Source organism: Clarias gariepinus, chromosome 3, assembly GCF_024256425.1.
Source record: "Clarias gariepinus isolate MV-2021 ecotype Netherlands chromosome 3, CGAR_prim_01v2, whole genome shotgun sequence".
Taxonomy (NCBI): Eukaryota; Metazoa; Chordata; class Actinopteri; order Siluriformes; family Clariidae; genus Clarias; species Clarias gariepinus.
The window spans coordinates 20203554-20218033 of NC_071102.1; the positions used below are offsets into that span (position 1 = coordinate 20203554).

Sequence of the window (14480 nt, forward strand, 5' to 3'; positions counted from 1 at the left end):
ACCTCAGATTAGAGCCATTATGAAGCTTTACAGAGCAGAAGTAGCAGATACACATCTCAATATCAAGGAACATCAGAACATCTCTGGGAATGTCCGGGACTACATCACTGGCTGAATGACTCTGAGGTCATTGTGATGGTTTAATCTGGAAATTCTGCCAAAAGGTCAGAATTATTGTAACAATACACTCGCTGACACTCTACAAGACACAGATCTTCTGCCATCAATCCTAAACAATAAACTTAAACTGATTTTTTAAAACTTCCTCTCTTACACAATAATGATAATGATAACGGACTATAGTCAAAAATCACATTATATACTGCATTAACAGATTCACAACAATATTTAAAGTCATGAGGATGGCGATTTATTATTCACTTATTCATATTTTCCCAGCATTGGTAACTGTATGAATCTGTCTCACTGTTTATTACATTAATTATGTTAATTACAACCTTAGCAGGTGGAACCAGCTTCCAGAAGAGAACAGATGTGCTAAAACATTAGTCGCATTTAAATCTAGACTTAAAACTCACCTGTTTAGCTTATTGACTGAGCACCGTGCTACGTCAGAACCGACTGCATTATTTTATGTTCACCTTATATTTTAAACTGTTTTATTTTTATTTTAAATGAAATTTTAATTAGTTTAAAAGTTTCATTGCAAACTGCTTTTATTTTTCTTTTAAATTAAATTTTAAACATTTCTTCAAAAAGTTTTATTGCTATTATTTTCTATTTCATTTTATGATTATTTTCTTTTCTTTTATGTAAAGCACTTTGAATTACCATTGTGTATGAAATGTGCTATACAAATAAATTTACCTAGCCTTGCCTGTACTATCATGACAGTAAACACATAATTTTGACACAGTACATAAAACCTAAATAAATTGACTTGCACAGGTTTGGGGCTTGTTCTCTCTCTCTCTCTCTCTCTCTCTCTCTCTCTCACGACACAAAGGTAAGTATAAAATATTAAACTTCTTTTAACAGATTCAGGAAAGTGATATGCAATGCTATCACTTTGCTATCACGCAAACTAATGGCCCTGATTATCATTTCCAGCACTTTAATCTGTGTGTTCTCTTTCTGTCCCCCACTTAATATGGTGATACAATAGCTTATCTGTGCGACCACTCTCTCCAATTTGCTCACTCGGCAGTGTAACCTTAGGCAATGAACGACCTGGCTCTAGTTGGCTCTTGGGGTGGTGTACATGCAGTCATTAGAGGAGACAGGTGTTGTGACTCTGCTTTTCTCCGGACCTGGCTCCTCTTAGAACAGTACTGTTTAACTTCATCATCCATATTTCTTCCCTTAAACTCATCTAATCTAATCTCCTGAATGTCCTGCAGCTGCAGAGATTCTTCTTCAAGCTGCCACAGATCTTCTTCATGCGAGATCTGACTAGTGTTCATCTTGCTAAAGATTCAACTCACTGTAAGGAGGAAGGTTAAAAATGCCGGTGACCCTGTAACCTCATCCTGGCTGAGCTGGGCAAAACATCTTACCCTGGTTACAATGCTCATCCTTGGGACAACACGTTTATTTCTGTAAAAAATAAATGAAAGTACTTTTATATTAGGAGCACTCTCTTTTTGAGTGTACACCTGAACTTGCTCATCACATATTAAACCCTTCCACTTTACTAGCGTCCATGCCCAAGTCTCAGCCTAGTGTACCGCTTAGGGTGTCTCCACTGATGAAGCTGAATTTAACAAAAATACTTGTAGAGTATTATCAGCCACAGTATTTTTACTTAATTTTCCCAAACTCAATCATTAAATTTTTTAAAAAGAAAAAATATTTGTCTGCCTCTTTCTAGCAGTACAAAACCATTCAAGGCTACAAGCCTGCTACAGATCAGGTTGCTTTTCCCATACAGTACATCCTTCCTCAGATACCTTACAACTACAGAATTCTCCATTGACGGGCTGGCCACTGGGGACGGATTCTTGATGCACAATGACGCAAATGTCGAAAAATACAATAAGCATGCACTTGTTTGAGCTGCAGAACTATTTCACCTTTTTTGGTTGTGGAGATGATGGGCTCTTCCATTGTGAAGACTGTTGCTTCATCTCATGTTGATCCTCAACATGAAATACAGCTCATCCACAGCACACAACAGAGTTCATGGCAGACATCAATGCGATATTCCTATCGTTCCTGGGTCAGCAGCCTGAGAACAACCTTGAGGGTTAAGCTTGTTGAAGGTCTTCCGATCCCTAGACGTCTTTCAGTGATGGTTTTCCGCTCTGGCCACTCACACACATCTCAAATGAGTCACTACAGCATCACCATAAACCCACCAGATTTGCCCAGTTTTATGCAAAATGTTTGCTTTTTGTTCTAACTTGCTGTCCATGATGAAATCACAGACGTGGAAACGCATGTGGTCAGAATAGCACCAGTCGCACAGCTCCTAATGTACACAGGACGATGTCATTTGACACACTGACCTATGTGCCCCCTGCGACTATGCTAATTTTTCACATTTTTTCCCACTACTGTGGCCAGGGGGCCAGAAATTTGCAGGTGGCACAAGGGAGCACCAAGCTGTAACTCCAGTGGTTGAGCAGGTCGGTCATTGGCCCACTTTTGCTTCATCTGAGCCTTCTGCATGTGCTGTTTCACAATAGGGGGAACAAGATTAATGTTACTTTGCAGATCTTTGACATGGGCAACCACTGATCTGAAAGGTGAGGGCTGCTCCTTTAATGCTTCCTTTTTAATACATCCAGCAGACCGCAGGGCCTCCGTCTGAACAGTCAGCTCGAACACGGTGAGGTCAGTAGAGATGTGCAGAGTTTCTTGTACTACACACTTTTGCCTGTGGCACTATGAGAAGAATGCACAGCTCACCTCAGTGTGGGGTAGTAGAGCAGAACATTTCTTACTAAAAGGTGGGACGCAGGCCAGGGCTGTGAGGGCCAGGCCTCCTGTGAATCTGTACAGAATAAGCGGTAAAGAGAGTAAGTAAGTCAGAGTGTTTTATACCATTGTAAAATTGTTAAATTAGAAATGTAAACATGGGAATCAGATCAGAACTATAGATGCAGCGAGATAGATGCGAGGGATTGCAGTGCTGATAATTTACACCTCCTGACTTTCCTGTCTGTCAGGCCAGAGCATCTTTTCCACATTAAATCACAACACAGCACTGAAAAAATCTTTTGGAATGTTTTCTTCATCTCTTTCAAGCGTGAGCTGTGACGTCCTCACTTCTAAAAAATATGCTACAGATTATGCCGTCTTGTTTGCCCCTGTGCATTTGTGTATATATTCATAACATGTACATTAAACCAAATAGCTGATAAAGATATTTATTCCTAAACCCTAAGAGATTTAAACTGGGTTTTAACCCTGACAACAGTAGAATCCTGAGTGTCCCCTAGAGGGCGCTGTGCACTGTTAGTGCAAACCGAATGTGCAATGCTGTAAAAATCAGGAAGTGAAACTGGTCACGTGGACACGTTTTGGATAAACTGTTACTGGTGGGTTACAGCAAGAGCAGGAGTGAAGAGAAAAGAAAGACAGAAACAGAAGGTAAGAAATGTATCTCTATGTTATTTGTAAGAATACCTGGTAATTTGTTAGAGTCTGTCACGTGACTGACATGATGGAAGCAGACCAAGCCCTGGAATAAGATTAGGTTTGTGTTGGTTAGGTTTTATTAGGATTACGTCACTTCTTTAAGAGAGAAAATAAAAGATTCCAGGCTGAAGTGTGTGTTAAGTGTTTAGAGGTCCAGTTTTCAGGATCAGGTGTTTGTTATGAAGGTAGGAGGATCAGAGACAAACAGAAAAACAAACAAACAAACATAAAACAAACACTGATCAGCCATTACCATAAATCCTATAGCAGTGATCATCTCATTACAGTGACACCATTATGGGTTGGGATCTATTCAGCAGCCGGTGATCAGTCAGTTCTCAAGATCAATGTGTTGAAAGCAGGAAAAATGGGCAAGCGAAAGGATCTACTGTAGGTGTTTGTTAGAAATTAAAATTGTTCAAATTGTTGGCCAGATTCAGCAGGTGTTTTGAGGTGTTCCTGCTTTGCAGTGGTTCAGTGAGTACTGAGCAAAAGTGTTCTAAGGAAGGACAACCGGTGACCCGGTGCCAGGATCATGGGCACACAAGGCTCATGGAGAGTGAAGGGTTTCCATGCTGATGATAGAAACAAGAGCAGAAGAACAGACTCTCATCAAAACATCAAAAACATACATTTATTCAGGTTTAATGGGGAAATAGCATTGAATTGTTTGATTATTCATTTGATGAGCAAGATTCGACTCAGGGAAATTATAGGTTTTGACATTCTTGGACTTTAGACTTGATATTAAGAAGGCAGTCCTGGACACTGAAGTTTAAAGATTTATATTAAAAAAGAAGGAACAAGTTTTCTTCTGCTTTTCCTCATTGGAGTCACAGTGGGAACGTGCAGAAGGGTCAGTCATGGGTTCTCAGCGAAAACTCATAATCATTATTATTTTGTCAATTTTGAGATTCTGATTATTTAACACGATTAATCATGGTGATTAAGAATGTCATGTATGTATTAAAAAATGATTGAGTTTTTAACAGTGAATTTGCTTGAACTTTAAATTTATTTCAATTGAAAAACATCAAAAAGCAGTGAGTTTTTGCTGTAAAGTGAATGGTTTCACTGGATTTATAAAACACAACCAAAACATTCCAAACACAACCTAAAACACAACGATTGTTTAGGTTGAATTATCTTGTTTTTTCTGTATTGAAAGTAAAATGAGATTGATCGCACAGCTTTAAGGGATTCACAGATCTACCCAAGCCAAATAGTATAGAATTCTTTAAGCAGGTCCGTTTGTGGGCCTTACAGTAGGTTCCCGGTCCGGTAGCATGAACCTGATACAGCTGTGTACAAAGAGTTCAAGCTAATGCTTTCCAAATCACAGAGCACGTCCACAAGAGATTATACATGAGACCAAGTGTCTTACATGATTATCCAGTAATCATAGACCTTCATTCACAAGCTGACCTCCTGCTTCACGACCATCTATAGTACCAGTACAGCAGCTCTAACACTGCTGATATACACGATCCATTAAAAAGAAACTTACACCTATAGGAGACTTTCTGTACACTAATTTAACTTGGATCAATACAGTAGATTGGGTTGTGATAGAAAAAAAAAAAAGTTGTTTATTTAATTCCATATTAGGTATTACAAGGGGCGTTCAAGTCAAACCGGGACTTGTGACAAAATTGCTCGAAATGTTTTGGCGCCCTATGAAAACAGGAAATGTTATGTTACGCTGAAAGCTTTCAGAGGTTTACTTTCTACCTTATTAGGTCATGCTAACACACTTTATGATATACCTGTATCTTTCTCTGGCTACACTTTTGAACTTGGACCTTAACGGGATCTCTATAAAACGCTTCCCTTTAGGTGTTTATCTGAGGCTCAGAGCTGCAGCTGTGAAGCTCGACTGACAGACGGACACCTCGGACCAGTCCTAAGAGCTTTGTTTAGAGATGAGTTTCCTCTCATATCTGTCTGTGACATGGAGTCTAGTCGTAGTGGCGGTCACTCTTCTGTTTATGTAAGTCTACACTGAACAATTCAGTCTAAGTAATGATGTGTGTGTATTTAACTGTCATAGAGTAGGGAAGGAAAGTAAATTATTGTTTTTGTTTCATGTTTTTTTGTTTTTTTTTGGTGACCAACACCAGTTCGCATGTGTGCAGTGTGTGTCAGCTTCCTTTACTTGCTTGTCAGTTACTCTGGAACAGACTATTAATTTATCTGTTAAACTTTGTACAGGGCGGGACAGTGGTGTTTTGGTTAGTTGCATGACCTTACACCCACAGGGTCGAGGGTTGGATTCCAGCCTCGGGATCTGTGTGCATGGAGTTTGCATGTTCTCCCCGTGCTTGGTGGGTTTCTGGGTGCTTCAGGTTTCCTCCCACAGTCCAAAGACATGCAGATTAGGACAATTGGTTTTTCTAAATTCCCCACAGTGTGTGAATGAGTGTGTGCGTGTGCTTGTGTGCCCTGGCCCCTGTGAAGGGTGTACCCCCACTTAGTGCATCGAGTCCCCTGGGAAAGGCTCCAGGATTCTCATGAAGCGGTATCAATATCAAATAAATGAATAAACTTAGTACAGTTAGAGCTTTGGTTTATTAATCACAAGACAAAATAAAGTTTGTTCAGGACTTTCTTCAGCAACCACATTATTTTGAAACTGCTGTCAAATCTTAAATGACTTCCCTTTGTTACAAACCAGACATGAACAGTGCACTCCTGTAGAAATCACAGTCTCCTTTCTCTTACTGTATTCAGTCTTAACCTGTGCAGGTGGTCGTGATAAACACTAGTCATGCGGGAAATGAGAGAGTGACATTTGCGATGTATTGCAGTGTGTCAACGTCATGCATGTTCTGTTATTTGTCTGTAGTTACAGTCTTTGGCCGTATGGATTTTTTAAAAACCTGGGCATTCCTGGACCAAGACCCTGGCCCTTTTTAGGAACCTTCATGTCCTACAGAAAGGTAAGTATCTCTAGTCTACAGTATCAAGGATGTGTGGGCGGAGGTGTAAAGTACCGAATGACATTTACTCGTGTTACTGTAATTGAGTAGTTTTTTTGTGTACTTCTACTTTTTAAAGTAGTTTTTAAAATGTGTAATTTTACTTTTACTTAAGTATGTTTTGTTTGAAGTATTGTGCTACATTTAAAATCATATTTGCTACTGAGTAAAAAATTAATTTACTATAATAATAAAAATGAAAAATAATAACAACAATGCAACAGGGAAGGAGAAATTGCACCCAGAAACCACTGCACTGATTGATTGATGAAGAACAAACGTGAAGAAATTGACAAGAATAATGGAGACAAAACAAATGCCAGTGATGCAGAACCAGCTGAAAGCCAAATGCCTTCAAATTCTTATGATCACTGGTCACTGTAACAGCCACTACTATGTTGTTATACCACAATATGAACTGTATGTTGCCCTTTTAAGAGTTGTCACCCCTTTCCCAGTGTGGAGGTGTGTGTGTGAGAAGGAGAGAACGAGCTCAAGTGTGCTGCTCACCCCCGAAAAGCTCTGTTCTTTTACTCTTTTCTTTACTTTTACGTCATGTTTTGTTTTATAATTTTGTGACACTGATAAAGGTTTCGTGCTGAATGTTATTCAGTTATTCAAAGCGTCACACCATATTTAAACGACCACTTTAATTTCAAGCACAAGAAAGGCAAACAGCTTTATTATGTAAAGGTCTTCCTTCAATTCAAAACAATATATATATGTATGTATATATGTGTGTGTATATGTGTGTATGTGTATATATATATATACACAGTCATGGCCCAAAGTTTTAAAAATTACATAAATATTGGAAATTAGAAAAGTTGCTGCTTAAGTTTTTATATTAGCAATTTGCCTATACTCCAGAATGTTATGAAAAGTGATCAGATGAATTGCAGAGTCCTTCTTTGCCATGAAAATTAACCTAATCCCAAAAAAACCTTTCCACTGCATTTCATTGCTGTCATTAAAGGACCTGCTGAGATCATTTCAGTAATCGTCTTGTTAACTCAGGTGAGAATGTTGACGAGCACAAGGCTGGAGAGATTATGTCAGGCTGATTGGGTTAGAATGGCAGACTTGACATGTTAAAAGGAGGGTGATGCTTGAAAGCATTGTTAACCACTGTGACCTGCGAAGAAACGTGTGCAGCCATCATTGTGTTGCACAAAATGGCTTCACAGGCAAGAATATTGTGGCTACTAAGATTGCACCTATATCAACAATTTATAGGATCATCAAAAACTTCAAGGAAAGAGGTTCAATTCTTGTTAAGAAGGCTTCAGGGCGTCCAAGAAAGTCCGGCAAGCGCCAGGATCGTCTCCTAAAGAGGATTCAGCTGCGGGATCGGAGTGCCACCAGTGCAGAGCTTGCTCAGGAATGGCAGCAGGCAGGTGTGAGCGCATCTGCACGCACAGTGAGGCGAAGACTTTTGGAAGATGGCCTGGTGTCAAGAAGGGCAGCAAAGAAGACACTTCTCTCCAAAAAAAAAAAAAAAAAAACATCAGGGACAGATTGATCTTCTGCAGAAAGTATGGTGAATGGACTGCTAAGGACTGGGTCAAAGTTGTATTCTCCGATGAAGCCTCTTTCCGATTGTTTGGGGCATCTGGAAAAAGGCTTGTGCGGAGAAGAAAAGGTGAGCGCTACCATCAGTCCTGCGTCATGCCAACAGTAAAGCATCCTGAGACCATTCATGTGTGGGGTTGCTTCTCATCCAAGGGAGTGGGCTCACTCACAATTTTGCCCAAAAACACAGCCATGAATAAAGAATGGTACCAAAACACCCTCCAACAGCAACTTCTTCCAACAATCCAACAACAGTTTGGTGAAGAACAATGCATTTTCCAGCACAATGGAGCACCGTGCCATAAGGCAAAAGTGATAAATTAAGTGGTTCGGGGACCAAAACCTTGAAATTTTGGGTCCAAGGCCTGGAAATTCCCCAGATCTTAATCCCTTTGAGAACCTAAGAGAAGGCACCTAACTATCAACTGCTCAGATGTATATTAAGATAAAAATGTAATTTGCTCCGCATAAGTGCATCTGCCTAATGCTGTAATATAAATGATTGCAATTAAAGAGCTGTGTGTCCATAAAAAAAACATTTGTTAATAAGATTACTTAGAAAAAAAGCCTTTGATTTGCAGGGAGCATAGAGCCTGGACATTGGAAAAAGGTCAGGGTAAGAAGGGAAGGATATGAAGCGATGCTCCCATCATGCATAGTGTCCACTAGGTGTCCCTAGGCTTATAACATCTATTGAGGTTTTTACATCCTGCATGGGCATATTCCAGAATATAAATTGTGAAAAGTAGCATGAGGAATCATGAATCCACTGGCACACTGTGATCAGAGTTATTTCGAGTCAATGAAAAATCGGATTGTACAAAGTTGGCTGGCAACGTAGTGTTTAAACTGTGCAGAAACTGTGTATCGTTTCCTTCGGTAATGTTTGATTTGGTTTCAGGGTTTTTACAATTTTGATATGGAATGCTTCAAGAAATATGGAAAAGTTTGGGGGTAAGTAAGCTGTTATTTCAGTCTTTAAAGGATTTGTACTCAAAATGCCCAGAAGCAAGAATAAATGTGTTTACTCTAAATATCATTACTGGTTCCAGAAGCTTTTTATTATTGGATCTTCAACATTCTTGTATACTTTTCTTTTTAAGAATATATGATGGAAGACGACCAATTCTGATGACCTTAGATCTTGAAATGATCAAGTCTATTATGGTAAAAGAATGCTTCTCTACCTTCACTAACAGAAGGGTAAGTCTACACCGACATTCACAGACACAACGTCTAAGGAATGAAGCGTATTTAAGTTTGTCTTTATCCAGGAGATTTCATTTGTATTTTTAACTCCTTTTTTTTACATAGGATGTAAATATGGAATTGGCTGGTCCCTTTACTGATGGGATAACTATTGTAAAAGATGAAAAGTGGAAACGAATCCGTGCTTCGCTTTCTCCGTTCTTTACGAGTGGACGACTGAAAGAGGTGCACTATTAATTTACTGTATTTCAGACGCATCATAAGGACGAGTTAAAGGCAGCTTATAGGAGCCACCAGCTTCATACCTGACCGCATGTCTTATTATATTAAACTTCCAGTTATATAATATGCTACTTGTTTTTATGTGGTATTTTAATTAATTGGTGATTTGGACTTTGGCATAAAGTTATCATGGAAATTTTTTAATAACTTTTATTTGATCTCTTCCAGATGTTTCCTATTGTTGAGAAATATGCAGCTCGCTTTATTGACTATTTAAAGAAAAAAGATCCAAAAGAAGCCGTCAAAGTTAAAGAGTAAGTGTTACTTTTAATTGAATTTGAAACTAGCAAAGATCACAGTTCAGTAACTAAAAAACTATAGGGAAATTGAATAAGAATTTGGAGTTTGATTTATAATTTAATTTAAAACTATACATTCTATAAGTGCATTCGGTTAAAGGGAACGAAGGGAAATTTTCTAATAGACAGTTTGATTTTCTAAAAAGGCTTCAAGTAGAACCCAATTAGGAACCTTTAGAGCTGCCTGTAATGTAGTATAATGAGCTTATACGTATATAATGCCCGTATAAAAAAAAAAAAAAAAGTCACAGATTTCACTTAGTCACATTTATCTTTAGTTGCAGCACACAATGACATGTCCAGTTCATAGATGAAAATCCTGCCTCGTGCGCTCAGAAACCCTCCTTAAATGTGATACTCTGGTGATTGAGTACAATCAGGTGGTCAGCTGACTTCATTTTATTGCCCCATAACATTACTGAGTCTAGACCTGAGTAACTGATCAACCCCAGATCATAACACTGTCTCCAGAGGCTTGTACAGTGGACACTATGCATGATGGGAGCATCGCTTCATGTCCTTCCCTTCTCACCCTGACACGCCCATCACTCTGGAATAGGGTCAGTCTGGACTCGTCAGGTCACATGACCTTTTATGCTGAGCAGGTCAGATAGTGCTTTCCAGCAAAAACATAACGTGTTTTTGCTGCTCTGTGATAAGAGTTTTATAGCTGAATAGTTGAATATAGTTGAATAGCTTGAAGCATCTTAAAGGAAGCATATGTTGGTTATATTTCCCGGGGAGTAGAGTCGGATTCGATCCAGATTCTTTTCTGTGGGTGGAGGTTAGCCAAAAGTCCAGGGGCTAATTCAGTCTGGGTGAGTACTGGAGGTTTGTAATTGTGTTTACCAGCCTGAAGCCAAGCATCAGCCCTAGGGTTTAGCAACTCTACCTTCGGCTCCACCCTAGGCTCTACCAGAGAGGGTTCACAAGCACAGCTCCATCCCCAGAGTTCATCAGCTGCATGCAAAGGACAGTTTCAAATAGATATCATCATCTTATTTAATTAGTGCTACCTTTCTACATTACTAACATGTGTTTATAGTCTTAAATAAAACAGGCAAGGCCAGCCAATTTTCCCTCCAAGCTTGTACTTGTTATAGTGGAACCCAGTGTATATACAAGTACTAAAATATTTAGCTTTGACGAGTGATTTGTGAAATCACTGTATCGAAATGGACTGCATTACTCCTATAGGACTATACATTATTATTATTATTATTATTATTATTATTATATATCTTTTGGGTGGCATGGTGGTGTAGTGGTTAGCACTGCCGCCTTGCACCTCCAGGGTCGGGGTTCGATTCCCGTCTCTGTGTGCATGAAGTTTGCATGTTCTCCCTGTACTTGGTGGGTTTCCTCCGGGTCCTTTGGTTTCCTCCCACAGTCCAAAGACATGCAGGTGTTCCCAAATTGCCGTAGTGTGTGAATATGTGTGTGTATGTGTGTGTATGTGTGTGCGCCCTGCGATGGATTGGCACCCTGTCCAGGGTGTACACTGCCTTGTGCCCTAAGTCTCTTGGGATAGGCTCCAGGTCCCCGCAACCCTGAATACAGGATAAAGTGGTATGATGATGAGTGAGTAAGTGAGAGATTGAGTGAGATATATTCCTCTTGGAATTTGTCAGGTCTGACTGTGTTTAAATTATCTTAATGCTTATGAGATTATTCTCTCTTTTCCCTTAGAGCCTTTGCTCCCTATTCCATGGATGTAGTGACCAGTTCCTCCTTCAGCGTTGAAATTGATTCCATCAACAACCCTGAGGACCCGTTTGCCATCAACGTCAAGAAATTCTTCAACTTTAACTTCTTCAGTCCATTGATCGTGTTAATTAGTATGTCCTATCTAATATTTTCAGATTATGATAGTTTAAACTTAATTGTAAGTCGTGAAGTATGTAATGAAAGCTGGCAGTCACACTAGTAAGTGTAAGTGAAACAGTTTTTGCACAATTCAGATTTTTACACAGATCTTTCTCGGTCTTTCTGCTTTGAGTTTACATCCATGTTTGTGTCACTAGTGTGAACAGATCCTCACATGACCCATACATGTACAATGTCCAAGTCAGTAGCATTACACATCATTTACACATGAACACCAGGAACGTCTCACATACTGTAAATGCAAGAACTTATCACACTTATCACAAAGCTAATTTATTAAGCAGGTTGTCTGACATCTTGTCAGTAAACTTTGTTATTAGGAAAGGAAAAAAAAATTTGCGCTGCATCACGTCCTACCAGGTTTTTGCCTTGCTGCAAATTACTGATGATAAAATGCATGTAATTACAGAGAAAAACAAACCCATGAAATCCGGTTTGACTAATCGAATATGACACTTCCAATTTTGGAAAGGTTTAATTTTGGGGAAAAGAAACAACCTGTGTTGGCCAAATAGGAAATTAGTAATATCAAAGAAATTGGATTTGAAGTGCTTGTCTAAACTAATTAAGTATACACTTTCCTGTTTAGGAACAAAATTGGATCCCAATCCTGGTCATGATATTTTCACAGTTAAGCCTCAGTGACTGTTTTTGTTTTGCAGCCATCTTTCCCTTCCTTGTTCCGATTTTATCCAAAATGGGGGTGACCTTGTTTTCCAAATCAGCCATGGAGTTTTTCTACAGTGCGTTGAAAAAGATCAAAGACCAGCACAATTCGAAGGAAAATGTATGTCTGAAGTAAATCAATTCATAACCAAGACTATTAACAATCTCACTGCCTCGAATATAGAAAACAGAAATGGTGTTGTTAAGGTCCTGTGGTTCTGTTCTCCTTTTAGAGGCGAGTGGACTTCCTGCAGCTCATGATCCAAAGCCAAATAACTGATGAACAAGCTGAGAAAGCTGAACATCAACCTAGCAAAGGTACGAGTTTCAACAGTAAACTTACAAGTAAGTCATCCAGACTCTTTTATGGTCTTGTAATAAAGCAACCTGACCTCCGTTCTTTTTTTTTTTTTTTTTTTTTTAGGCTTGACTGATCATGAGATTCTTTCCCAGTCCTTCATTTTCATTCTGGGCGGCTATGAGACGACCAGCACCACCCTCACTTATCTACTGTATAACCTCGCAGTTAACCCCGACTGCTTGAGCAAACTGGTGGAGGAGATCGACACAACCTTTCCACATGATGTAAGCATAAATATGTCTTATTTTATGATGTAAACTGTAAACGTGTGTATCATCAATTGACTGGCATTCTATCCAGTTTGTGTTCACTCACATTATTCTATTGGGTCTGGAGCAGGATTGCTGAAGTTGATTTTTGTTGATTCTCTTTATCAGAGAGAAGAAATAAAAAAGTAAGCTCTTAAACAAATCACAAATGATAAAAAAGAACAAAATAATGACTCAGTGTTGTTTTTAAGGCTCCAGTGACATACGATGCACTAATGAAGTTTGAGTACCTGGAAATGGCTATTAATGAGTCGATGCGTCTTCTTCCAACCGCTCCTCGTCTGGAGAGGATGTGCAAGAAAACAATCGAGCTGAATGGAATCACCATTCCCAAAAACACTCTGGTTGGAATTCCTACATACGTCCTGCACAGGGATCCACAACTCTGGGATTCTCCGGAAGTGTTCAGACCTGAGAGGTAGTGGAGCTCCTCCATCATACAGTTTTTATTTGTGTTCATGTAGCGTGTTGGCAGACATGGTAAAATAACTGCAATGGGTTTTCTTTGTATCACAAAAATATATTTACAAGAATAGCATAAGGATGCATTATTAACAACGTGGTGTCTCTGATTTCTTTAAAGGTTCAGTCCCGAGAATGACATCAACCCCTACATGTTCATGCCGTTCGGTCTCGGGCCTCGTAACTGTGTGGGAATGAGGTTTGCTCTGCTGATCATGAAACTGGTGATAGTCAAGCTACTGCAGAACTTTACTGTGGAGACGTGCAAAGAAACACAGGTCACTCATTAATGTTTTATCGTCATTAAATTAGGTCCTTTTTATTAAGCGTTTGACGAGCTTGACACCAATGCTTACTTCTTATTTCTCCTTCTTCTTCTTTCCAGATTCCCATTCAACTCAACGCACTCTTTCAGCCAAAGGTTCCTGTGACTCTAAAGTTTGTTCCAAGAACTCACAACAAGGAATAGTTCAGTATGATTTCCTTCCATAGAGGATCCCATATCTTTTTATACTTATATACTCCTCTTTTATATTGAACAGATAATTGTGCATATGGTTTACTGTATTTGATCTGCAATAATCTTCAATCATGACTTTATGTTTAATGGATATCATTTCTACTGTGTAAACTAGATGTTTAGGTTTGATGACACTATAATTAGTTGTGATTCCATACACACACAAGGATTAGGTACAGTATTTCGTAGTTCGCCTACATCTACACTATTGAAGGTTCCAGCAGAACCATTATAAACCTTATAATGTATTTTTGGATAATTTTTTTTGTGTGTACATTCAGTATCAGAATCAGTTTATTCATCATACACAGTGAGTGCATAAGAAATGCGTTCTATTATATTCTTTCCATTATTAAACTGTGCAAAGGTTAA

The 14480-nt window shown here is 39.0% G+C and overlaps 1 protein-coding gene across 1 annotated transcript; it reads left to right on the forward strand.

Annotated features, from left to right (window-relative positions):
* The first annotated feature begins 3482 nt into the window (after nt 1-3482).
* On the forward strand, nt 3483-14480 carry LOC128519611 (cytochrome P450 3A40-like). Its single transcript, XM_053493393.1, has 14 exons — nt 3483-3555; nt 5440-5593; nt 6449-6542; nt 9055-9107; nt 9257-9356; nt 9468-9587; nt 9813-9898; nt 11633-11781; nt 12493-12617; nt 12730-12814; nt 12921-13081; nt 13318-13544; nt 13710-13866; nt 13974-14480. Exons 2-14 carry the CDS (start codon nt 5526-5528, stop codon nt 14055-14057), a joined length of 1509 nt encoding a protein of 502 aa, XP_053349368.1. The 5' UTR covers nt 3483-3555; nt 5440-5525; the 3' UTR covers nt 14058-14480.